This window comes from Lipotes vexillifer, unplaced genomic scaffold, assembly GCF_000442215.2.
Source record: "Lipotes vexillifer unplaced genomic scaffold, Lipotes_vexillifer_v1.1 scaffold1282, whole genome shotgun sequence".
Lineage (NCBI taxonomy): Eukaryota > Metazoa > Chordata > Mammalia > Artiodactyla > Lipotidae > Lipotes > Lipotes vexillifer.
In genome coordinates, this window is record NW_006769464.1 from 584,955 (window position 1) to 612,548 (window position 27,594).

Below are 27,594 nucleotides of genomic sequence, written 5' to 3' on the forward strand. Positions count from 1 at the left end.
TTATATCTCAAAGTGATTTTAGTCATTGTCACAATTTCAGCACCTTTCCTCATTCTAGTTATGACCTCGGTCCTGAAGTCCTCTCCAGTTTCCTTTTACTTCCTGGAAAACTTGTCTAAAGCAAAACCTCCTATTGGGCTTTGGAGCTCTTTAAACTTAGATTCAAATTTTGGTGCTGCCACTTAGAAGTTTTGAGAAGTTAAGTAGGTTCCCTAAAATCTCTGAATCTGTTTCCTCATCTTTAAAGGGAAGCTATCAATCCCATCAAACTGTTCAACATGCAGGACTCTGTGACTGAGGAAACAGAGTATGAGAAATACTGATCATCCCTTTCCATCTTGGATGCTTTTTTTATATTCAAGTAGTGGTGAATAAGCAGGTGTACTTTGCTATTTTGAAGCTCTTTAGACTTTCAAATCACTGTTCAATGTCTGTTCTAAGAAATATATATCTGATGGGTGTTTCCAGGGTAGGTTTGCTAAAGTTAGACTGTAAAATTGTATACATAGCTTTCAGATTTTGTGTAGGCATATATCTGAGTTTTTAACATTTTGTACTTCCGAAGCTGTGTCTTAAGCCATTTTCTTGTGATTTTTCCTTCTCATTAGGCATCACCATTTTAGGTCTTTACCGAATAGGAGGAGTGAACTCCAAAGTTCAGAAACTCATGAATACCACATTTTGTAAGTTTTGGATGAAGCCAGTTACTTACTTAATTTTTGCATTCTTAAAGAAAATTCAAACCATAGGTTTCTTTGAGATCTAGATTATTGCTTATCTTTGAGTATTTTCAAGTCATATTTAAAAGTAATATTTGTATTCAGCTTTTAATGTCCATTGTAATAGATGAACAATCAGAATTTGAGAAGGGACCCTTTTATAATGTTGGACTTTTCCTCAAGTATCCTTTGATTAGCTAGAGGTACAATAAGATTTATGGATGCTGGGATTCAGATTGCCTGACTTGGAATCTTAACTGGGCCAGTTAAAAGCTTTGTGACCTTGGGTAATTTGCTTAACCTCTCTGTGCCTTCACCTCCTTATTTGTAAGCCTAATACATAGTAAGTGTGCTGTGATTTTAGCAATTAGCAAACATCTGATTTGAAAAACTATATTCCATAAGAAATCTTTGAGGTTCAGTGTCAGAGTGAGCTTTGCACCAACTCATGCAAACAACAATCCTAAAGTTAACTCCATTGGCATTCTAAGAAATACATGCCTCTCTCTGTGACCTACTTATGTTAGTATCCATTTTCTTAATGGTATGAGTGATGTTTTGCATTGCACAGTTTAAACATCTTATTTTAATTCTTTTCAGCTCCCAAATCCCCTCCTGATATGGACATTGATATTGAACTGTGGGATAATAAGACAATAACAAGTGGGCTGAAAAACTACCTCAGGTGAGGGGGCCTTAACTCTTGCCACTGTGTTGTGGTTTCTCAGTCACCCTCTTGGGCAGTCACCACGGATCCCAGGGAGCCCCTGTTTCTTAGCTTCACTCCTTAGCACAGTTCCTTCACTTAAGGTGGAATAGCACAGGGTGTTAATGGTTATGTTTAGTGTTCTGGAACTTATATGTGCTTGTTCAAACAATACACTTAAAAGGCTGCAATAATTTATGAATACGAAATAATAATTTCTGTTTCATGTTAGATTTGAATTTGGGTTTTCATGTATTTTTTTAAGACACCACAAGTTGAATTGAAAAAAAAAATTTAAACTATTGCCCCCATATCTGAGATGGATTTTACTCCTATGGTCCAATAGTTCTCACAAAGTTAAAAAAAAATAAAAAATTGTCTCCCAGCCTCCCATTTAAATAGAATGGTGGCAAGAAGTGCTCAGGGGCATTGGTATCTTTGAGGTCTGCATTTTAGAACTACCTGTAGACTCCCTGCTAGGACTTTATCAAATGCCTAATTACCCAATTCTTAAAGAAGCACTGAAAGGTCAGGGGAAATCAGAAGATACTACCATTCTAAAATTTGCTTCATTCTCTATTGTAGGTGCCTCGCAGAACCACTGATGACTTACAAATTACACAAAGATTTTATTGTTGCTGTTAGTAAGTACATTTCCACTGGATGCATTATAAATGATGTGGTTTTATGCTGTATTAGAGGTGTAAGTTTAAATCTGCTAGTTAACATTTTCCTGTCTATTGCTTAAGAAACTGTCATTCTCATGGTTAATAGTTTACAATATGGTTATAAGAAATCACAGAGTGAACTAAAATACTTTGTTACTTAATAAGACCTTATTGGGGTGGCGAGTATGATGTGATTAGAAAGAGCTGTGAGGAATTATTCGAATTACATTTTACTTGATTGGTGAATGTCAGTTTCTTTTAAGAGCAATTTCATGGTTAAATAAACAAGACCACAAATCTGTACAGTCAGTTATGCCAATGCTTCCACTATACACATACTCACATGCTGTGTTCCTAAATCTGGAGAGTCAGATATTTTTGGCAGGCAGCAAGCACCTTTTCTCTCTTTTTATATTTCTTGATGACAATCATATATTTATGTTGTTTCTTTGGATCTGTGGCTGCCATAATGTGATATGAATAGATAGGCTTAATTCAAAATTGGGGGTGTGTGGGGGGGGAAGGGACCAGTGATAATCGTGTAACTTGAGAAGTTAGAAGTGCATACTTGTAAAACGTTGGGCTCAAAGTGCCAGGTCGCCATCTGAGCCCATCACAACAAGTTGTAACAGTTAGGAGTTGGCATTTCATTGTTAGGATGTATGAGGTATGACTGTAACAAGAGTATTTTTCACAGTCTAAGAAGAAATCAGCTGCATTAGTTTACCACACATTGTAATGTCACAGGAAGTATTGTCTACTGACAAAAGTGTCAGGTAAAGCTGAATGATCTTGGTTTTCAGTCCAGCGTACATGACTGACCACATGATCTCATAAACATCTATACTACTTAGCTTTCTCCTGAAAGCTCTGCACTCTACATCCTCTTTATAGAAATCTGTCTTTGTAAGAAGAACAAGACCTTAGAAAATATATAATCCAACCTCATTTTTTTTTTTTTGTTTTTTTTTTTTTTGCGATTCGCGGGCCTCTCACTGTTGTGGCCTCTCCCGTTGCGGAGCACGGGCTCCGGACGCACAGGCCCAGCGGCCATGGCTCACGGGCCCAGCCGCTCCGCGGCATGTGGGATCTTCCCAGACCGGGGCACGAACCCGTGTCCCCTGCATCGGCAGGCGGACTCTCAACCACTGCGCCACCAGGGAAGCCCCAACCTCATTTTATTAACTAGGAAATCAGGACCCAGAGAGGGCAGGTGACTTTGTCCAAGGACACTGGTAAATTCATAGCAATATCAGGACTACAAGCCAGCTTTTTTGACCCTTAACCTAGAACACTTTCTTACAAAAATTTAGTTTTATAGAAAACGGTGTTTGATCCACTTAGCTAGAATGGCTCAATGAGCTGGTTTTTCTGATACAAACATTTGGTCACAAGATTTTTTTTTCTTCACTTCTGTGACAAATAATAATCATATTATTCACTACCATGATAATTAAAATATGTTTTATGTATAAGAATTTATCTTTTGTCTGGGTCAAGGATCATAAAATTAGGTATTATTTGGGTTCAAGCAAGAGAAATCCAGCTCAGGAAAAAGGGGGAGTTATTCAGAGAATAAGAGGAGTCCCTCAGAACTCCTTGGCAGAGGATGGGTTCTGCCTTCCATGGCCTGCAACCAGGAACCTCAGAGTAGGAAATAGATGTTTCTCTGCCCATCCTCCCAACTCTTTTTGGAGGGTCTCTCATTTTTGTTCTTTGCTGCATATCTGCCTCATTCTTATCTTCGCTTCCAGACAGATTTCTCTTGGCTTTCTACCTGGTTTTACATGATGTGCCTTTTCACACATCTAGCAGGCAGATCAGTTTTGGTGTCTCCATTCCAACGCCTGGGAGAAACTTCATGTTTGGTCCAACCAAAGCCAGGCTCTTTCCTTACCTCATGTACAAATAGCTGTGCCCAGAAGAGATGAAGTTCCCATAATATAAACCCTATGTGTTGGGCACTTTCTGAAGAAAGGGCTTGGCAGGGTGAGCAGTCAACCCAGAATCTGTTTATTGTAGTAAGAGACTGTTAAATAGATTCCTTGTTCTGAAGCATTAGAAGTTTCTCTAGAAGACTTGTCAACATCTTGGTTTTTGCCTTGTAGACTAGACTTGCTTTAGATGATTTTTTTGCTTTTCAGATTTACCATTGTCAGCGTGGGCTTAAAAATCTACCAGGCCTTTGTTTGTGTAATAATCCTGACACCTCACAAAAATAACTCCCTGCCATCTTTGGATCTATAAAATTTGGAAAGGAATACCTGCTTCCTCTGGTTTGATGGAATCACTTGGAGGTTTCAATGTGTTAGAGTGTATTGTAGTGCCTGGCACATTAGGCCATTTGCAACAACTGCTGTGATCACTCACGTTGCTAAAGGTTTTATTCTATCCTTGTGTAGCAAAACCCAAGGAGGAGATGAATTATGGTTGTATGGAAGTATACAGCTCAGGGGCTAAGAGCACATGTCTAGATTAGATAGAACTGGGTTTGACTTCTCTACTTACTGATTGCAGACCATGGACAAATTACTCAACGTCTCTAAGCCTTAGGAAATGATAGTGATAATACTCACCATGTGAAGCAGTGCTTATAAGGCACAATGGGTGGAAGTGGTTATGATACTTTAATTACTAATGTTTATATATGCATTTTAATACAATTAAAATTTGAACCTTTGCAACCTTTTTTATGTTACAGAGTCTGATGACCAAAACTACCGGGTGGAGGCTGTACATGCATTAGTGCACAAATTGCCAGAGAAAAACAGAGAGATGCTGGACATCTTAATAAAGCACCTGGTCAAGTAATTCTCTGACTTATATTGTTCACTTAATTACTGGTTCATCTGTTAAGCATGTTCATGTCTTTTTAAAGGATGTGATAGAGCTATAACCTTGCTATTATAATCAGAGTCCATTGAATGTGCTTAAAAAATGATGTGGCAGTTTGTTTTTAAGATACATCTATACGTGTGTGTGTACCTGTGTATGTTTACGACATGCAAATAATTATATCCTTGCAACCGTTATACTAATGATGGAAAATTTTCATGTCAACTTAAAAATATATGAAGGGGTATATAGCTCTTTGCCAGTTCTTTTAGATACATTGTAAGCCCAAAGTTTGAAGACCAGTTCTCTATTCTACTAGGGTCACCAGGTTGTACCAGGTCAAACTGCCACTTGAATGTTAGCTTCCTTCTCCAGATTCATAGTATCTGTCGGTCTCTGAAGATCTTTCTAACTCCGCTGTTAGTTCATCTATGTATTTAAAAATCTTGATAGATATTGTATTAGTCAAGTTTCTCCAGAGAAACAGAACCAATAGGATATTGTGTGTGTATGTATATATATACACACATATATGTATATATATATACACACATATATGCATATATGTATATATATATATATATATACATACATACACACACATATGTGTAAGAGAGAGATTGATTGATTGCAAGGAATTGGCTAAACAATTGCAGAGGCTGATTTCAAGGCAGGCTGGAGACCCAGAGAAGAGTTGATGTCGCAGCTTGAATCCAAGGCAGCCTGAGGCACAATTCCTTCTTCCTCAGGGACCTCAGTCTTTTTCTCTTAAGACCTTGAACTGATATTGGATGAGGCCCACCCATGTTATGGACAGTTGTCTACTTTACTCAAAGCCTACTGATTTTAAGGTTAATGTCATCTAAAAGTACTTTCACAGAAATATCTAGAATTATGTTTCACCAAATATCAGGGTACTGCAGCCTAGAAAATTTGACACATAACTTTAGCCATCACAGATCTATCTTGATTCTCACACACACACACACACACACACACACACACACATTTAATCAAGAAGTTTGTTAGCCATGCTGCTGGAAACAAAAGTCCAAATTCAGGTTTCAAACTTACTTAAAAATTCCCTTATAGCCCCATTTACAAATAGGAACATTTTTTGTCTTAATGAGTACCACGATTCACAATCAAATGGTTAATCTGTCCTTGTTTGCTACAAGTAGTAACCCAATGTATCCTAATATGAGCCATGCACATTTGAAACAGTGATGTACATTAATCAGCCTCATCTTAACTTGCAGACTTTGAGATAATATGAATTTACCCTCCTTGAAATAAGAAGGAACTCCACTAGGAATGACTTCATTTCAGGTTCATTTTTAACTATTGCCCATATCAACACCTCTTAGCTAATGAACAGGGACTCTCTATCCTTGGTCAGAATTACATAGTCTTGAATTATGTTTTTGAGTTCTGTGACCTCTTCATGAAACTTATCCATACTGTATTTAGTGGGCATTCTCTTGCTGTATTCAAGCTAATTTTTTAGAAAAGCCTTTTAAAATGTACCTTTAAAGTTTCATGAGTGTCACATAAAATGTTTTTGCTTAATTATTCAGAATGTTAGATGAACACAAGTTTCACCTTTAATTATGAATGTGATACAGGAAATAGCAGAGAGAGAGTGTCTAGCCACTGAAGAGTATTCAAAATTCTTCTGCCCAACCTTCACCACCATTCCTGGCTCTTTCTTGAATCTGTAAAAGGTCAGTCTCCACTGTCTGAGCAGCAGCAGTAGAATGTGTGCCCACATCACCAATGACTTACTTAAGTAAACTAATAATACTGTTGGTCCCTGGCCACCTTATTGACTTAAGAAAAGAGAATTTAAGATCAGTGACCTGGATTGGTCACTGGCCTAAAGGACCAATGACTGATTCCAAATCTCCATTAATTAACTCTGAGACATGGTATAAATCATTGATGTATTTCTGAGAATACTTTATCTTTAAAACAAGGACATCTGTGGAATCTGCTTTGTGTACAAGTTGAGGGAATGAGTTCCAGAACTGGCTGAAATGTGGAATGATAAGGGTCTGTACTGACTGACTAGCTCAGCAGAAGGGAAATTCAATGAAGAGAAAATAGGTGATCAAAATATTTTATCTTCTGAACACCATAGTCATTAACTCTCCTTTTCAAAACAGACCAGTTTTTTCTGATTTCTAAATTTATTCCCAGTGAGCTTAATTCAGTCATATTCTAGGTTACTTATATTACCAGGAATTCTTACATTTTAGAGTACATCAAGAGTGCCTAGAGTCAATTTAATTACAGGGAAGAATATTATTTTAAGACCATATTTTATTCAATTTAACTCATTTTATTTAATTTTCTCAACACTGCTCTAAGGATTGTCATTCTTATACTTTATAGATGAGGGAACTGAAACCTAGAGAGAGGTATTAAATAATATGACTGATTGCACGCAGCTTCCAAGTTGGAAAGACCCAAGCTTTAAATACAGACAGGCTCACTGCCTTTACAGATGACTTAGTAGACTCTCTAATACATATTAAGCAATTAATATAATATTTGGTTGTATAAAAAGGAAACTTGGAATAAAATTCTTATACTAACCAAGAACCTTCTTAGCTAGTGCTGTCTTGGGCACAAGGGGAAAATTCAGTCAGTGGGACAGTCAGCTCTTCCTGTCCTATGTCAAAAGTCGCATGGATAATCCAGAATCCTAGATTCCTCATAAAATTTTACTTTTGTTTCTAGAATGAAGTTAGTGTGCATACTCAATCAGATATAAACATTATCTTGTGTTCCTTCCTAGAACTTTATATTCTAACAACCTGGCTGGGAGTAAGATAGAAAAGGCAGTGGTTAACCTAGGAGACTGGTTAAATAAATGAAATTTCCTATTAATGCATCCAATTTCCAAATTAAATCAGTTAACTAGTCAAAGTCATTTTTGAGAGTTTACTGGGATTACTTTTCTAAGGTCAGTAGTATCAGAGCCCTTTCATTTTATTTTCATTTTCAGGCCAGCACTGATGCTACCATATCTCCTTGTCTTACTGTTTGCCTAGCCCAGTGCTCAGCGCTAGGGAGGCACTTAGGGAAGTTTTGGATGGATGGTGGATGGTGGATGGATAGAAGGGAAGTAGGATGGAAACATGCCCTAACCAGTCATCTTATGTGGGGAGCTCAGGGGTACTCTTGACTTGAAGTCAGGAGACCCAGTTTGAAACAAAATCTTTGTTCCTAATTTGCTGTGACCTCAGGTACATCATTTTTACTTGAGGAGCTTCTTTTTGAAAAATCTGTACAATAGAAAATGACTGGCTTCCTGGGAGGATTAAGTGCAATATTATCTATGAAAATGCCTGGCAATAGGTTCTCAATATATGTTTAGTGAATCCGAATATAATTATAACCAGTCTACTCCTTTTCTCTACTTTTTTTAAAAAAAATTTTTATTGAAATAGTATAGTTGATTTACAGTGTTGTGTTAATTACTGCTGTACAACACAGTTATTCAGTTATACACACACACACACACACACACACACACTCACACATTCTTTTTATATATATATTCTTTTCCATTATGGTTTATCACAGGATGTTGACTATAGTTCTCTGTGCTATACAGTAAGACCTTGTTGTTTATCCATTCTCTATATAAAAGCTTACATCTGCTAACCCCAACCTCCCACTCCATCCCTCCCTACTTGGCAACCACCAGTCTGTTCTCTATGTCCATGATTCTGTTTCTGTTTCATAGATAGGTTCATTTGTGTCATATTTTAGATTCCACATGTAAGTGACATAAGTGATATCATATGGTATTTTTCTTTCTCTTTCTGACTTGCTTCACTTAGTATTGTAATTTCTAGTTGCATCCATGTTGCTTCAAATGGCATTGTTTCATTTGTCTTTATGACTGAGTAGTATTCCATTGTATGTATGTACCACATCTTTATCCATTCATCTGTCAGTGGACATTTAGGTTGTTTCCATGTCTTGGCTATTGTGAATAATTCTGCTGTGAACATAGGGGTGCATGTATCTTTTTGAATTATAGTTTTGTCTGGTTACATGCCCAGGAATGGGATTGCTGGATCATATGGTAATTCTACTTGTAGTTTTCTGAGGAACCTCCATACTGTTTTCCACAGTGGCTATACCAACTTACACTCCCACCCACAGTGTAGGAGGGTTCCCTTTTCTCCACACCCTCTCCAGCATTTGTTATCTGCAGGCTTTTTAATGATGGCCATTATGACTGACAACCAGTCTACTCTTAACCATCTGTTCTAAAAGAAGTATAGTACTGTAGGAAATACCAAACAGCTGATAATCTCTCTAGGGTGATTGAACTGAATTTAGGAAATCAAGATTTTTTCCTTCAATAGATTAACCTTTGTAATTATGTTTTACTTTGGCCAGTGTTAACTTTTTACATCTTTTTAGACTATACCCACTAATGCCAGTTGGGATTAGCTGAACCTGACTATTTGGGAAAGTTAGCCTGTAATGGCATGTTTATATTTTATGCCATAAGTTTAGTGGATGAGAACATTTAAGAATTATTAAACATATAACTTAAAATATTTTGTTCCTCTTATTTGCAGAGTGTCACTACATAGCCAGCAAAATCTCATGACTGTCTCAAACCTTGGTGTCATATTTGGTCCAACTCTAATGAGAGCACAGGAAGAAACTGTGGCTGCCATGATGAATATTAAATTTCAGAATATTGTGGTTGAAATTCTGATAGAGCACTATGAAAAGGTAGACTGAATTTTCATGCAGAAGTATAAAATTGTATCTGGTTTCTAAGAAGAAATTTTGCATTTGTATCATCTATGATCCTCACATTGTGATCTCAGATTCCTATTTGGTATCAGTCTTGTAAATTTTGTGTAAATTACTTCTTCATGAGGACTTTGATTTTCTTTTTTTCTTGTTCAGTTTTTAAGTGCTTCTCAAAATCCCCTAAGTAAATGATTTCCTTTCTTTTGACATTATTTACTTGTCAAGATTTTCTTCTTTAGTATTTATATAATTAGTTTTTTACTCATACTCAGAAAATAGAATCATTTTGCGGTTAAGTCTATTTTAACTTTTTTAAACTTTTTGGAATTAGACTCTCCTTATACAGCAGAGCTAATATTCTAGATAAAACAAAAGAAAATAATCAGGGAACAGTCTTGAAACCCTCTCTATATCCAATCCCTAAGGAGGCTTTCTCTAAAAGAGTGAGATCTTAGAATAACTATAAAAGTGAGAAATTGGAAGAGCCAAGTTGACTGGATTATTAAGCATACTCAGCCATTGAAGGTCTAAACATTGTGATCCATTTATGTCTGATCTAGTCCTTGTGAGAGGATGGCAGCGCCTCTCTCCTTCCCCAGTTCCTTTCTAGTGCCTGTAGAAGGATATCCTTGGTACCTAGCTAAGACTGTAAGCGCTCTTAAAACCCAAGAGTGCACAGCTGCATCCTATAGCTGTGCTCAGACTTCTGCCTGCAGCTTGTCATATTCTTGACAGTTCAGGGCCAACAGCATGCCAGCACCTTCTCCTGAGAAGCAAGGGGCTGCTCAGCTGGGGAATGATACAAAACGAGCCTCTTCCCCTCAGGTTATGTTCAGCATGAAGGTGAAAGAGAATATCATAGTAAAAAGAATCAGTGTGTCTTGACATAGACATTTGTTAATATTTGACACATTTCTTAAAATTATTAGAAAATCTGAATTTCACTATTGGGGAATGGGAAAGGATAAAAAAGAAAACCCAGAGGGAGCATTACTCAGTGTAAATGGAAAAGTTATAAATGCTCTAGGATATTTATTTTTTGTATCAAGCATCTCTTGCCATGCAATTGATGAACTAACTATAGTTCTAAGATTATTTAATAGCTCTCAAAGCCAATTTTATGACGAAAATGTCAATTTCACCTTTTTATTGACCTCGGTCCATTTTTCTTCTACGTAGATTTTTCATACTGCCCCAGACCCAAGCATCCCTCTTCCTCAGCCTCAGTCTCGATCTGGATCCCGAAGGACACGTGCAATTTGCCTCTCCACAGGCTCCCGGAAGCCCAGAGGGAGGTATACCCCGTGCTTGGCAGAACCCGATAGTAAGTGTACTGGCCTCAAGGAGATGCCTTCTTCATTAATTCGGCTTTATCACACCTTATTAGTACGTAGGTAGAAATAGAAGATATTCTTACTGGTGCTGTCGTCCCAACACCTGCCCCCCCCACCCACCACATTACGTAGTCTCTGTCAGTATAGTTGGAAGGTACCTTGGACAAGCAAATTCATTCCTGATACAAAGGGAAAAAATAGTTTGTGCAATGCCCTTTTTCTCTGTAACGGTGATTAAGTACATCGGGTGCTACTTCGTAGCAGGTTTTGTCCTGTTGTCAAAGTCATAGAGAAGAAAGCAAGAGAAAGCCTGGCTGAGGCAGTCATTTTCTTTCTTCCTTTCACATTATGTTCTTAAAGCATCATCTCTTGGGTATCAAAGGGTCTGAAACAGAGAGAAAAGAAATAAAAAGAGAATCTACACCACACATTATTGCTAACTTACTATTCTGAGCCAAGCCCCACCATAAGGTGGGTGGCAGCTTGAGCCCAAAGCATGTGTTAAACTGTGGCCATTTTCATTTTATTTTCGACTCCCAACCCTCTCCCCACACTCCCAATTTTCCCCACAATCAGTGTTTAATTTTTAATTTAGATCTACTATTTGAATACTTTATTACAGTTTCTCTGATTTTTTTCTTATACCGTACTTGTAGAAACATTAAAAAATACAGCCAGTTAAAATAGCCAGTTTTCTTATGTTGCTACATTCTTAGCAGAAAAAGGAGAAAAATCCTTTCTTTAAACATTTGCAGGAGCTTATAACTTGCAGCTGACTGTTAATGGTGCCTTTGAATGAAGGAGGACTCAGATACCATTGTAACTCAGAATCACCTAAGATCAGAAAAGTAAAAGAAGGCAGACATATGTCTCAGCATTTCCCCCTTCCATTGATTTCTTTAATATCATCAAGAAATCTTATTTCTCATACTTGTGAGTCCTGTCTCAGAAGCAAATTTTGTCTGAATTCAAGTTAGCCCACTAATACTTCAAGAAATAACATTATTTCATCTGGGCAGGGCACATATAAAAGCTCCCTTGAATAGTATTGAAAAAAGCGTTCACCAAGTTCAAATGCATATATTAAAGCATTTCTCCAGAACTGAGGAACAGTCCTCCATAGCACGTAAAGGCCCTATCACTTCAATGGGGTCAGGTGGCCACGGAGCACATGAGAGCTGGAGAACAGAAGGGTTTGGGGGTGCCGGTTTCAACAGAGAGCCGCTGTTCTTTTCTCTCCCACCCCTGCCCCTGCTCAGGCGACTCCTATAGCAGCAGCCCGGACAGCACACCCATGGGGAGCATTGAGTCACTTTCCTCTCACTCATCTGAACAAAACAGCACGACAAAGTCCTCTTCCTGCCCTCCCAGGGAGAAATCTGGAGGGATTCCTTGGATTGCATCCCCATCACCTTCCAATGGACAGAAAAGTCTTGGTCTCTGGACAACTAGTCCTGAGTCAAGTTCTAGAGAAGATGCAACCAAAACAGATGCAGAATCAGATTGCCAGAGTGTCACTTCGGTCGCTAGCCCAGGGGATGCGTCCCCACCCATAGACCTGGCCAAGAAAGGGCCTTATGGGCTTTCAGGACTGAAAAGAGCCTCAGCTTCCTCTCTCAGATCCATCTCTGCAGCGGAAGGTAAGCCAGCATAGAGCCTGTGCAGGATGTCATTGTCCCTGTGTCACCTACTGGATTGTTCAGTATGGTTAAGGAGGGAAAAATTAATAGTGAAGGGACAGACAATGCTTAACTGCTTTGTTCCTGAGCTAGGATTTTTAAAACTCCTGTATGCTGTGACATTTTTTCTGGATCTTTCCATCTCTGTGAGGTGATGTCTTTGTAGTTACGGTAGACTGTGATCTCCCAGAGTGATGGGCTGCTGTGCTCAAAGAACATTCTGTCCCTTCTCATTTGGGCTCAGAGAAAAATGCCTCCTTTTGTTATGCGCATGGACTGTGTTACGGCTCTTATTTTGTCTAATAGCACCTTGCCTGTTTTCTTGGGCTTTCTCTTTAGGAAACAAGAGCTACAGTGGATCCATTCAAAGCTTAACTTCCATAGGTTCCAAAGAGACGCCCAAAGCCCCGCCAAACCCAGATCTGCCTCCCAAAATGTGCAGGAAGTTAAGGCTAGACGCTGCCTCCAGCAATGGTTACCAGCGACCCGGCTCCGTGTAAGTGAGAGAGCCTTTGTTTGCTATTTGCTGTGCTTCCCAGGGGTATACAGGGGCTAAGTGTGTGCATAAGAACTCTTAGGGTTCCCACAGCCAAATGCTCATCTGTGGAGTGGGTGCTGTCAACTTCTACAGGACCCTGTCCTCTTTTACAAGTGATGTGAAAGTTAGTACGCTTAGGATATACATATAAAATCTCATGGGGAGACTCTTCAGGCACTTTCCTTAGAAGCAGGGCTATGGCTTAATTTAAAGACATGAAAACAGATGTATAATATAGTGGTTTGGGGTTTTGAAACTAGATGCCTTCCTGTAAAAGCTAAACATCCACCACTCAGCTGTGGGGACTGCCCATATCCTTGACCCTCCCTCTCTTTGTTAGAAATATAGCTGCTTTCTATCTGGTGAGGGTTGGTTTTCTCTCCTCTCCATCGTATGTCTCCCCTACCTGCATACTCACTGATTTAAACTCCGAGAGAACAGGGAACATGAAAGGCAAGAGGGAGTGCTTCTAATTGAAAGAAATGACCCAGAGGTGTAAAGGCCGAGAGGGTAGGGTGTATAGATGAGAACAGAAAGGGGGCACAGAGGAGAAAATGAGAAACTGGAAAAGCAAGTAAGAGAATCCGAAGAGGAAAGTTTTTCTCCCTTTCATTTTATTTTCCTGACTTTTGCTGAGCTTTTCCAAATGCTGTATGAGCTATTACTGAGCATCCTTGCATATTGTTATTTCTTTTAAGATCCACAGTGTCCTTCTGCAGTAGGTAGTATAAATCTTGTTTTAGAGATAATTAGAACTAATACTGGAAAGTTAAGGTCCACACACACTCAGCCAGTAAGTGGCAGAGCTGGGATTGTAACCCAGGGTTCTCCAACTTGAGTCTGTGCTATTTCTCTTATGCCATGCCCATTTTTAATATGGTGGTATTCCTGACATTTTAATTATTCATTGCAAGTCCAGTAAGGCATTTTACTAAGCCTGTTTCCATAGGAACAGCATATTAAATTTATTAGTACATCCCTTTCTTTGACAAGAACCTTTGGTTTCAGAGTGTGTTTCACATATGTTATCTCTCATGTTCAGAAATCCAGCTACCACGATATAGGCAGATATATTTGTAACTCTGTCTGCTCTAGTTCTGGTGTGTATAGTTCTAGCCCTTAAGGGAAATTAAATTTTAAGCCAAATATGTCAAGGAAGATGGGAGAATATAAACTCTATCCTTTGTGGGGGAAAGAGAAGAGCTTTTATTTTGTGATTTTTACTGATAAAGTAGAAATTAAAATGTAGAGACTGTATGTTCTGTATTAGGTGTAAAATGATCCTTCACATTATCAAATGGCTCAGCTCTGGGAAAAAAGTTTGTCATTTAAAGAAATAAGATAGTTTTTAAATATCTAGTTTAAAAAATCATTCAAAGAATTTTATATTCTCTTCTAGTAAACATAGGAATTTTTCTAATTATCTAGGGTACTTTAGTTTTAGTTCTTCACACTCTCTACCCAATAGTCTCACTTTTCAAATAGATGCCTTTCCCTCATCATGATTTGAAACAAATTTATTTATTGGTCATATTTTCAGAGTTCTCTCTTTTCACTTTATAAGAACTGTGTTCAAGTATTTTAAAAATACATGAAACAATTTTAGAATTAGTTTTGTCTTAGCTATCAGAACACAAAACAGTTCTTTTGTCTTGTTGATGTGACTCTTCCCTTGTGGCTCCACAGGAGTCAATAAAAAAGTGTTCCTTTTTTTCTGCTCCCAGGGTTTCCTCAGGTACAAAAATGCAGGCAGTAAGATCCCCAGAGGAAGTAGCTATAGGTTTATTACTGTCTGGTACTCGGTGAGCTAGAGACTAGACCGAAAAATTTCTTCTACATTAAAGCTTAAAACAAGGTCAAATTCAGGTCAAATTTTGGGGACAAATGTTAACTAATTTTTCTGTTTGGGTTAACTGATAACCCTGAATTTCGCTTTGAGCTGCATGATTTTCTAATGGATTTTAATGAAACTTGTATTTTAAAATTATTTTTCAGTGTGGCAGCAAAGGCCCAACTGTTTGAAAACGTTGGTTCACTTAAGTCAGTTTCTTCTGGGCGGTAAGTTCTCAAAACTCTTCAAGTAAAAAACATAAAATAGTGGTGACATTGTTGCCTTGTGTTGACATGGCAGGTCATCTTTGACAGCTCTGCTCCTCAGGTCTGCAGATGGTCAAATCCACCTCCGCTGTCTTCACGGGGAAGTGGTCATGACCATATACAGCATTTAGCATGTCAAAATGTTACAGCAGTGCCTTGTTCGCTAAAACCTTCACAAAGGAAGGGTTCTAAACAAAGAGCTTTTCTGAAAGACACAAGTTGCTGTAACCCTTTGCATACCAAAGACTCCTTTGATAACAGTTAGTTTGTGGAAATTTTTCAAATGTGTATATTTGACTTGTAAAAGTTAATAGAACTTTTTTTCTGGAAGAAGCCTCATGAACATGCATTAAAGACTGCTTATTCTTAATGGCCACTATGGTGCTGTAGAGCTGATTGCCCCAGGCGGCTCTGGTGTTTGAGTGCAGTAGTTCATTCAGGGTTTCCAGATTTTACCTTCCGCTCCATTGTTAAAAGGACAAGAATTGTTATATCTTGCTGCTCTTCATGTGCTTGCTTCTAAGGTGCCTGCTTCCTCTTCTCTCAGTCCAAATTGATTCTTCTCATCTGCAGTGGACTTTGGGTTTTAATTTTGAATATGTCTAAACTAATGGAATTTCTTAGTATTTTGCTATTTGTGATTTTTTTTTCTTTTTCTTTTTTTTTTTTTTTTTTTTTTACCATCACCAACTTTTTTTTTTTTTTTTTTTTTTTTTTTTTTTTTTTTTTTTTTTTTTTTTTTTTTTTTTTTACCATCAGCAACTAGTACAGGTTGGAAATATTCAGTGAATGCTTGTTGAAAGAGAATATAAATGAGAACACTTGAAGGACAAACCTTGATTTTTTTTTTTTTTGGATGTACTGAGGAAATTTTGAGCTTCCCATATCCAGCTAATTGAGGCTGTGAAAGAAAGGAATCACATATAATTGAAGTATTACTGTGTAGTTCTTTTAGAAGTTATTCAACCATAGAATTTTTATTGACCATATAAAAGTATGTGAACTTTCTCAGCAAACATTTTTTTTTTTTTTTTTTTTTTTTTTTTTTCTTGCGTTATGCGGGCCTCTCACTGTTGTGGCCTCTCCCATTTGCGGAGCACAGGCTCCGGACGCGCAGGCTCAGTGGCCATGGCTCACGGGCCCAGCCGCTCCGCGGCATGTGGGATCTTCCCGAAATGGGGCACGAACCCGCGTCTCCTGCATCGGCAGGCGGACTCTCAAGCACTGCGCCACCAGGGAAGCCCCTCAGCAAACATTTTTTAAGTACCTACACAATACTGGGCTTTGTCCTAGTTACTAGGGATAACAGTAACCTTCACACTCTGTTTTTTTCCAAAGCTTCGCGAGGGTGCTCCTATGTTAGTGTTTTTAACTCCACAGAGTAGAGCCGCTTTGGTATCTTACCAGGACGATGGGCAATGCCTTGCATTTATATAGCAAATCCCAGCGTACTTGCATGTACCTTACCTCTGTCTGTAGCATCTTCACCTTCTTCCTTTTTATCAAGGCATGGTGAAAGCTAAGCACTGTGCATGTCAGAGCAAACATGATCTCTCTGAGACTGTCACTACTGTTAGGCCTCAGTGTAAGGGATTTAACCTTGCTACTTCTGTCTGTCTTGCTAAATGATTGAATTGCTCCACTAGATGGAGCCCTTTTGTTTAGGAAGCTCTAAACAATCTTAAGTACTGGAATCAGAGATAATCTTTTAAGAGCTTTAAGACAGCAAGATATTAATGAAGTAAATCAGTATATGACAGTAAATTAATTACTCTGTTATACAGTAAGCTTACTTAGATGTTCAACAATCAACCTATGCATTTGCAATATGCTTTTACATTCCAAATACTCTAAATCCACTTCTAATAGTTGTCGGCATAAACTTAGAGCTCACTCAATGATACATTGAAGTTTAAGTCTTCTCTGTCAGTCAGTGCGCAGCACTTGTGGACAGTGTCATAACTTTTCACCTGCCCTTTTATTTTGCTTAACTTTGTCTGCCTTTATCAGTTTAGGTAAAACAGTTACCTGTTGCGGTCTTCAAGGGGTGATCTTATGTGAGAGTATCCCCATACAGACTGTGTTTGCCCAATGCCTTTGGTGAAAGAGCTGGATTTGATGTAGATGCAAGTCACATCTTTTCTCAGGGTGTGCAGACAGCTGTCACCTTGGTAGGGGGTGTGGCTGGTGCTGGAGGGACTAGAGCCTGCACAGGACATGAGGCATGGCTTTGCCTCTGCTTAGCGACTGTCACTGTCCTACCGGGGACAGGGTCTAATCCCACGTCGCTGGAGCAGAAGCCCTGAAGGTATGGCCTGAACTGGCTCTGTTCCCTTTAAGTGTGTGTTTTTCCCTCTCCCTGCACCAGGCCCCTTGCCCCAGAGGGGGAAGTACTAAAGCAGGTGGGGCCCATGCAGGCTCTCAGCTCATGTCAGCTGCAGACAGAGGTCCGATAAACTGCCTGTGCAGGTGCCTGTGGCTCTGCTCAGACACAGCCTCTGGTGCAAGTCACCTTCATCCCTTACAGTCAATCACTGCCCCGACCTCTGCTGCCCCTACGGTGTCATAGAACTGTTCCGCAAGGCAGGCAGGACGCGCACGGACTCTGTGTGTATGGGGGGCCACAGTCAGAGATCTGGGTCGCTTCTGATGCACTGCTTGAGTAAGTGCCACCAATGGCTGCCGCTGTCCCACCCAGGCTCTGCCTTGGCACCGGCTCACCTCTGCATCCCACAGTCAAGTCTTCTCCCTAGTCCTTGTTGTCCCAGGTCCACTGCTGCACTGTGATGTGGAGTCTGTGGGGCTGGAGCATTGGCTGGGCTTGAGCTGGGGTGCATGTGGTGAGGCAGCTGCCAGAAATCCAGCAGCCGCTAGGATCGACCTCTCTCCGCCCTGCCAGGGGAAAAGCCGGTGTGCATGTGCTCTTCCCAAGAGGAATCCAGGCTTCCCACAGCCCTCCTGTTGGTACCACTGGTCCTCCAACCAGCCAAGGGCACTTTTCTCCCCCACATAGGCCCTCAGGACTGGGGCACCCAACCTGGGGCTTGTATCACTCACTTCCCAGGATAGGTCTCTGCCTGTCTAATCTCTCTTTTCCTCTGAGTTCCCTCCCAGGGGTACAGATCCTGACCCAAATGCTTCTCTTCCCTTCCTACTCAATTCTATGTGTATCTTTCTTGGTTGTACAGGAGTCCTCCTGCCAGTTTCCAATTTGTTTTCAGTGAGAATTGTTCCACATGTAGATGTATTTTGGATGTGTTCATGTGTGGAGGTGAGGTCCATGTTCTCTTACTCTGCCATCTTGGTCTGAATTCTGGGAAATCCATTTTCTTTATCTGTGAAATGAAGGTCACAATTCTGTTTCTGACAAATTGTTGTCAGTGTACAAAGTGATGTATTTGAAGTACATGGTAAATTCTCCATAGATGGTCTCTACAATAATAACTAATATTGTTATAATTATTATTATTGAAACTGCTTGCTTAAGATCATCAAGCCTCTAATTAATATGTGTTTGGTATTTGAACATTAACTCTTAACAGTCATTTGAAATCCTTTTGTACCATTAAATATAACTAAACAACAGAAGTTGAGGGTATTTCCCTTACTAACCTCCTACAATGCCTATTTTGCTTTCCTTCTAGGGAACTTAGGATACTCTTGAATTGGACCTCGAAGAATGATAGAACTGGTAGTGGGTGGTAGAGAGACTAGCCACATTTGGGAAAGAGACCAGTTGGGAGATTTTAGTGGATAGTCTTGAGCAACAGAAAAATAACACCTCTGGATTCACTGCAGGCTCTGAGAGTCATTGAGCAAAGAGGTGATCTAATCAGTGATGCACTTGATCAGATCATTCAAGTGGCTTTTCAAGGAGGTTGTTGAAGGGAAGAGAACCATTTAAGGTGGAACTGGTGATATTTTAAAGACCTTAATTAGGACATTAACAAAAGCATGAAAAACTGTAAGGAGAATTTTATGGCTAGACTAGGATTGAGCAACTGCTTTGATACTGGGAATGAGAGACAGGTAAAGAAGGTTCCAAGTCTTCAAGACTGACTGTCAGAAAGAGTGATTGATAAGAGCTTAGTTCATGAGAGTATGTAGAGGGGCAAGGAACATTTTGGCCCCAGTGTTTGAGGAGCCTGAGGACTACTGAGAGGCAGTTAGAAACGTGCAGCTGGAACCAGGAGAAAGCATGAAGTTTGATGCCAGAAACTTCTGCACAGCAGTTATACTGTATAGATGAAGGCGTGCTTACCCAGCGATGGGGCTTACTGAGGGAAAGGGTAAAGTAGCTGGGCATTGGTCTTTGAGGAATGGTTTCATTTAAGGGTCAGGCAAAGAAGAAGGTGGAGGAATCATCATGAGGAGAAAGCAAGGTCAGTGTGGTAGAAGCTACCAAAAAGTCAAGGAGCTCATGAGAGGAGGGTTTAACCTCTAAGACATCACTGGAAATTAACCTCTAAGACATCACTGGAAATCTTTAAGAAATCAGGTTCAGTGGAGTGGGAGGGGCCCCTCTGCAAGGGGACTTAACCTGCCAGACTTGTTAAAATGAATACTCCTGAATTTGCCACAGACTCGGTAAACCATAGTATCTGAGACTGAGGCCCTGAGAATATGTATTTTTGACAACTTCCCCAAGTGATTCTTAGGTACAAAAAAAAGTTTGAGAACCACTGGAATAGAGAAGAATGTCATAGTATTTAGCTTGACCCTAAGCAGGCATTGGTTATTTTATACTTGTTTCTCTTAACCTGTAAAATGCTTTCAAGAGCCAAATGTCACTAGGCTCTGTCTCACGATTACAAAGGCCTGTGGAAAACAGTACCCTTAAAGCTTTCAGCTCTGTCTCAATGAGTTATACCTGGGCAGTGGGGAAATCCACTTTAAAGTAATATAATTTAGGCAAGCTGTACCAATATTTTCTGAAAGTTGAATTGAGAATTAAAATTAATTAAGAATTGAGTGCCTGGCCCATTATAAACAATCAAATTTTCTATTATTATAATTTAAAACCAATATTTTGTTTATAATTACAAAGCACCAAAACAAAGCTCAGCAAAGTCTTCTCGTTTAGTGAATTTGAGTTTTTAAAAGGCTGTAAGCCATTGCTTCAGAGCACACTGACACATGTAAGACATACATAAGATAAGAGCACTGTGACACACACAAGAAAGACAAAGGAAACCATAGTAATTAAAAATAACAATTTTTTTTTTTTAGGGAATATAAAGAATACTGATAAACTAAAAAAGTGAATAAAAGCCGCCTCTCATTTTGCCACCTAAAGATAACCACATATTGTTGCACAGCCATCTAATCTTACCTGTTGACAGTGGTTCTCAAACAACTTATACAACTAAAAACATCGTTGAGGACCTCCAAGGAGCTTTTGTTTATGTGGGTTATATCTGTTAATATTTATTGTATTAGAAATTTAAACAGAAAATTTTTAAATGTTTATGAATTTATTTAACAAAAATAAGCTCATAACTAATGGGTGACAGTAGCAAGATGCAGGTGTGATTATTCACTCTTGTTAACAGTCAACAATTATTAATAGTAGAAGTGATTTTTCAGTGACATTATCTTGAGACTTTACAAATGATATTTAAGTGGATTCACCAGATATGCACTAGATCATTAATCAGGAGATGTAGATTTTAGCCTGACTCTGCCATAATGTTCATTTCTCTTGGCTTTCATTTCTATGTAAAGAAGATGGACCAAGGAAATACATAGGTTTCGTTTCAAAATCCAAACTCATTATATGACTCAAGTCCCCTGGATGATCACAAGTCCCCCAGCATATGCTGGGGTCACCCTTTTCTGTACAACCAAGTCAGACAGTTTATGTGCCTACCCCCAAGTCATAACAGGGTCTCGCCTTCCCATCTCTTCCCTCTTCCAAAGGCCATATTTCTAATGTGTTTAAGACAAAAGGAGTTGTTTCTTATCTTCCCCTAAGCTGGGCCACACAGAATCCCCCTCCTCTGCTGTTGCCGTACACCTGCCATGCTGAAGTCAGCTTCTATCCCTTAATGATGGTCACTGCCAGGACCTCAGGAACTGGCATGATTTTACATTTCTGCAGATCTCCTTAATATCTGGCATAATAGGAAATAAATGGATTCTCATACACATTCCATTAGCTGTCAGAGTAGTGCCTCTCAGGGTCCCACCTACCCCTCCTTCCAGATTTCCCTTGACCGCACTTTGAGAACCGCTCCTCTGTGATAAACACAGAAAAGGACCCATGAAGGTGGTGTTCGTGGTATTGTTCCCACCATGGTGCCCAAGAAAGTACATGCTCAACGGAATTGTTGGGCAAATAGATAAAATACATATTTTAACCTAAAAAGACTTTTTTATTCAGTTTTTCACTCCATTTTTAATGGAGTTGCAATATTCTTTGACACAAGCAACTTAGAATCTACAAGCTCCTGTAAGAGATTTTTAGCATTGAGAAATCCAATACTCAGACATCCAAGCCGGAAACAGTCCATATTTGTTGGCAAAAACCTAAGAAAAGAGTAATATAACTAATTTTAAGAAATCTCCAACCAGTGACTAAGAAGCAAATGTGCGTTTATTGCATTACCTATAAGTGTTTATTGTGAATTGTCATAGGCAGTTTGGAGGTCTTGCCAATGACTAATTTTTCTGTAAAATTTTTGCCTTGCATGCTGACACTGTTTCATGTCATGTTTTCTTCTATAGCATTATTCATAGTAGCTACCTAATAATTCATTGGATTTTGTGTATTTTGTTTATTAAATCCTCTACTGATGAATAATTAGATTGTGGTAATTTGTTTGTTTTTAGTTTTTCTGTATGTTACTGCTTTGGCACCTTTTAGACTATATCTTCCTACTCCCCTCAATAGGGCATTCCTACCCCCTTCAGAAGGGAAATTCTCAGCATACAAAAAATGTGTGTGAGAGAGAGTGAGTGTGTATGTGTGTTTAACATTGTTAAGTGGCCCTTCAGAAAACATTATATCAATTTTGGTGAATTTTTTATTTTGCTTATCATTGAGTATTGAGAATTTTGCACACTGACCCTGTCAAACCTTTAAGTCTACTCATGAGTGTTAGACAGTGTTTAGAATTAGGAATAGGGCTTGTGAACAGATCATCTTCCAAATGATAAGAGAAGAAATGGCTTTCAGGGCAGCAAGCATCATTACCTTCCTTTCCAATGCGAAAGGAAGCAGGATTCTCAAAATCCTTTTCAAAGGATATTAGAATCTTGTGAACAGAGACTCAATAGGTGACAGTGTTATTTTCACATCTTCTTCAATACACCAAGGCAGTAAAAGAAGAAGCATTAGCACCTGGAAAGAAAACTTCACTGACACAGAATTCTACATTAAATCATCAAAGCTCTCTGCTGAGTTAACACCTGTAGTTACAGAGCTCAGCAGAAGAAAATTATACCTGTCTAGTCACATGCATAGGTAATTGAAAAGTCATGACAGATATTATTTTGTGCTGTATATTTTGACACATTTAACAGTATCCATTTATTTAGTCATGTTATTATTCTGCATGTGTTCCCTCACCATCCAATCCCATAAAAAACTATAAGAACACTCATGTCTGAAATATTAATATAAATAATTTGGTTGAATTTTAAAGTATATGAAAAGTTATGTCATTGCAAGGATTATTATATTTTAATCATTTCTATAACTCTGGAATTTGTTTCCTTATGCATGCCTTAATTTATCTTAATGATTCAAAGTAATAAGACAGTGATTATTGGTGAAAATCACTGCTGCTAGAAAATTTGACTTTTTAAAAAATCTTTACATAGTTTTAGAGGAGAGGCTCTGCAACCCTCAATTATATCAGATATCAGATCACATTATATCAGATCAAATTAGATCAAGTTACACCAAATTATATCAGATCAAATGTCTATATTTGACTAGAAGATTTACAGGAAAAACTAGTATCATTTCTATAAAAGATCACCATAGTCTGATTCTCAGAAGTCTTCATAACTTGATAGCATCCTCTCCCCGCACCCCTAACCCATGTCAACCAACACACCCATGTGCACACGTTCACATGCACATGTGAGCACATGGCTGTTCTTTAGTGTAAAATCTTGTCCTTCTCTGGGTGCCTCCACTTCAACCATTTTTCCTTAGACCATGTTTCATTGGGAGGTGGTATTGTGTGCCTACCGCAGACTCTTCTAGCAAAGTTTCTGAAAGTACAGCCTGAGACTCACCTCATATGAAATAGACTCTGGGGGCAGGGCCATAGTTTTCCTCTGTAACCTTTCCCATCTTCAGGTAGCCACTTGGGAACCCTAGTTTAAGTGACCTAGCCTCATTCTGGAAGTTTAGAGATAAGACCCAGGGTCTAGCTCCAATAGAGAAATGTAATCATAATGTAACACTGTTACTTTGAAGGCCTCAGATGGCAAATACTGCTGATGCTTCTTTACAGATGAAGTATTGATTGGGACCTCAGGGAGGAAAGACAAGATGCCTTGAATCTTTAAGAGGACTTATCATGTAGAAAAAGAGTCCAGAGCATCTTCCCTTTTTTTTTAACTCATTAATTCAGCAAATATTTACTGAGTTACTATTAAGCATCAGGCATTGTTGACAGAGGTTACATTCTAACTGGGGAAGAAGACAACAAATATCAACAATGGCACCTGAATACCATGCAGACTTTAAACTGGAGAATATGAGAGCTGCCTGGGCAGCTATTTTACAGTGTGTGGTCAGGGAAGACCTGGCCTTCAGTGAAACTCAAGAAATTTAAGATAAACTAGAGGGCCATAGCCGAGTGAAGATCAAGAAAATATCTCAGAGCGAGGCCCAGCCAGCCCTGAGGTGGGGATGGGTTTGGCGTGTTTTGGGAGGTGAAAGAGGGCTGGTGTGACTGACGTATAGTAGGTGAGTAGAGGCAGGTACAAAAGATGTAGGAAATTCTGGCAGGTTCCACATTGTATATGGTATGGAGACCAGAGGTGGGAACCAGTTCAGGGTTGTTTTCAGGGGAATCATGTGATCATCATGTGATCATCAAAACCTTTCAAACTACCCTCTGGCTGCTCTATATAGAATGGATTGCAAGGGGACAGAAGAGGAAGCCCAGAGGATTTAGGAAGTTAGGAAGCCGGTCAGTGAGCTATGCCAGAAATGATCTTGGCTTGGAATCCGGTTGTGGTAGAGATGGTGAGAGTCAGGTCATTGGATGATGCAGAGTAAAGACAACTTCATTGGTGACTTGATTAGCCTTCTCAGAGGAGCCTCCTCAGAGGCTCAGATGGTTTGAAACAGCTCTCATATAAAACTCTGAAATTCTGGCTTCCCTTAAAAAAACAGAGTATCTGGCTACTTGGAGCCTGAGCTCCCATATGAGAATATATGTCAGAGCTGAGTGCTGGGTTCCCTTTTTAAGAGATGGGTATGCTCTGATTTACAAAGACATGTCCCCATGTCTCCCTGACAGTGAGGCTGTTGTTGGTTGCCATTTATCATCAACTTATCCTATTGTTTTTCTTATTTCATTCCCACTTAGTTTATTTACCATACCCTATAGACCTTTTAATTTGTGGATCTCAACTCTTATAGTCTGAAATTAAAGTGACAAATAAATAAATAGGGCTTTAAGGTACCTAAGAACCTCTATAGAGCTGAAAAATAGCCTATTTAGCAGAATACTAACAAATAATAGTGTTCTTTAAAACCAGCTTATTTTGTTTGTTGTAAGTCAGGTGATTACCCTTGGGGGCATTGCCTGGAAGCACAAGAAAGGCTTTGGGTTGTGCTGTCAGTGTTCTCTGGGTGCACAGATGTGTTCACTTTGTGAACTGCACTTATGCACACTTACAGGTGCACATTATGTATATCATGCTTCACTTATAACTAAAACCAGTATCTTTTTTTTTTTTTTTTTTTTTTTTTTTTTTTTTTTAAGCCTTATTTCCTTTTCTTTTTTTTGCGGTATGTGGGCCGCTCACTGTTGTGGCCTCTCCCGTTGCGGAGCATAGGCTCCGGACGCGCAGGCTCAGCGGCCATGGCTCACAGGCCCAGCCGCTCCACGGCATGTGAGATCCTCCCGGACTGGGGTACGAACCCGTGTCCCCTGCATCAGCAGGTGGACTCTCAACCACTGCGCCACCAGGGAAGCCCCAGTATCTTTTTTTAAGAATAGTTTTAAGTATAAATATACTTGAGCATTGTGGTTTTCACAAATTGTCTTTTGCTCTTTCAGCCAAGCCAAAGCCATGTACTCCTGTAAAGCAGAGCACAGCCATGAGCTTTCCTTCCCACAGGGAGCGATATTTTCTAATGGTAAGTACACCCATTCCCTTTGCTTAAGTTTATCATCATAGGGAGGAGGAAGAAGGAGTGGTGTAGTGTTAAGAGTCTAAAGTAGAAGCCAGGAAACTCAGAATCAAGTCCAGCCTCTCATACCTGTACAAGTGAATGTATCAAATCCCTCTAGACCCCAGTTTCCTCCCCTGTGTCAGAGAGAGAGTGATTGATTATATAAATGCAAAAGGCATTTCCAGCTTTACAGGTGCTGTGACAGTGTTTTGACAGCTTGAGTATATATGCATACAATCTGATGTGGAGTTTTACCCATTTGTGTATAGAATTATTTGAAGCTAATGTTGACTGAGTGATATTTCTTTATGTATTTTAATTTTTGCCAGTGTACCCATCAGTGGAACCAGGATGGTTGAAGGCAACTTATGAAGGCAAAACAGGACTCGTCCCAGAAAATTATGTTGTCTTCCTCTAATACTTGTTAGTGGATGGCAGTATCTTCATGGTATCCATGGTAACAAATAATAAGTGCTATGATTTTATCTGACACAGATATGGGGATCAGCCTGTTAAAATGAAAACAGTCAATTTCTACCAAGTTTTACACCAGCAGACTATGTAGCTCCCTATTAATGGAAAGGGAAAAAATGTTTAAATTGTTTGCCATTCTTTTCAATTTTGGCTAGTTTCATATTTTAAAGTAGCTTATCCTCCCCTCCCCACCCCCCTTTTTTTTTTGGAAAAGTAACTCTCCACAATGTCTCTTTCATAATAATTATAGAATCTCAAATACTGTGTTAAGTACTATATTCCAGAAATTTGGAAACCAGAAATCTGCTATAAGACTTTTGAAATCTGCCCTTTACTGTCTGGTGTTCTCTGAGAAACCTTGAAATCATTACTAAAAAATGTAACTTAAATTGTTCATTTATTATTTTTTCTTAAAAATATACTGCTTTTATATATGATTGTTTTGCTGGTCCTAAACATTTCAAAGAAATAAGGAGTTTTTCTTAACATAGGTTTATTTTTATTTGTTTACCAAGTAGATGATAATATTCAAAAGCAGTAATGAGTAATGTATATGATGTCTGTAAATGAAACCAAATTAGGTCATACACTGATTCCACTGTAAACATTCTATCCAGCATTCCAGATGCCTTCTCTGGGTTTAGAGCAGGATTCAGCAAACTATTTCTGTAAGGGCCTGATAATAAATATTTTGGGCTTAACAGGTCATGTGGTCTCCATCACACTACTCCACTCTGCCATTGTAGCAGAAAGCAGCCATAGACAACATGTAAATGGCTGTGGCTGTGTACCAATACTGCTTTCTTTCAGGACACTGAAATTTGAAAATCATGATTATCACATGTCATGAAATATTAAGTTTCTTTGACTTTTAAAATTCCATTTAAAAATAGAAATGTTTTTAGCTGATGGACCATACATGAACAAGTGACAGGCCAGATTTGACTCATAGGTCATGGTTTGCTGACCCCTGGTTTAGAGGATGTGTAAAACTATCTTTATAACTTTGAGATTTTATGAAATTTTATTCCATTAACATATAAATACTGATAAATCATATGCACATATCCTCTGCTGGTAGCATTATAGGGGTATCACAAATGTATAATTACAGTAATAGGAAAACAATGTAAAAGTGCAGTACACAGGCATACAACTTAAATTCTACTTGTAACTCTGTAAAGTGTCAAAGTATTTTATTGATATCTAATTTTGGCTTTTGAGAAATTGTCCTACAAATGATAAAGATGCTGTTTTAAGATAGTGGTAGGGACACTATGCCTTCTAAAGTCTATGCTTAGTTGAAACATAATCTAAACATAAAGGTACAAGATTCTTAAATTATTTTGAACCAGAGATTGAAATTGTTTTATCATCTCTAGCAGGAATA

The 27,594-nt window shown here is 38.9% G+C and overlaps 1 protein-coding gene across 1 annotated transcript in view; it reads left to right on the forward strand.

Annotated features, from left to right (window-relative positions):
- Positions 1-26,637, forward strand: part of ARHGAP42 (Rho GTPase activating protein 42) — a 293,889-nt gene extending 267,252 nt beyond the window's left edge. Inside the window, exons 14-24 of the mRNA XM_007445610.1 lie at positions 609-683; positions 1,320-1,404; positions 2,011-2,069; positions 4,795-4,900; positions 9,533-9,692; positions 10,896-11,040; positions 12,310-12,690; positions 13,069-13,225; positions 15,263-15,325; positions 25,615-25,694; positions 26,060-26,637. Coding sequence (XP_007445672.1) covers positions 609-683; positions 1,320-1,404; positions 2,011-2,069; positions 4,795-4,900; positions 9,533-9,692; positions 10,896-11,040; positions 12,310-12,690; positions 13,069-13,225; positions 15,263-15,325; positions 25,615-25,694; positions 26,060-26,148 — 1,400 coding nt within the window. The 3' untranslated portion in view covers positions 26,149-26,637. The remainder of the gene's footprint in view (positions 1-608; positions 684-1,319; positions 1,405-2,010; positions 2,070-4,794; positions 4,901-9,532; positions 9,693-10,895; positions 11,041-12,309; positions 12,691-13,068; positions 13,226-15,262; positions 15,326-25,614; positions 25,695-26,059) is intronic.
- The last annotated feature ends 957 nt before the right edge of the window (positions 26,638-27,594 follow it).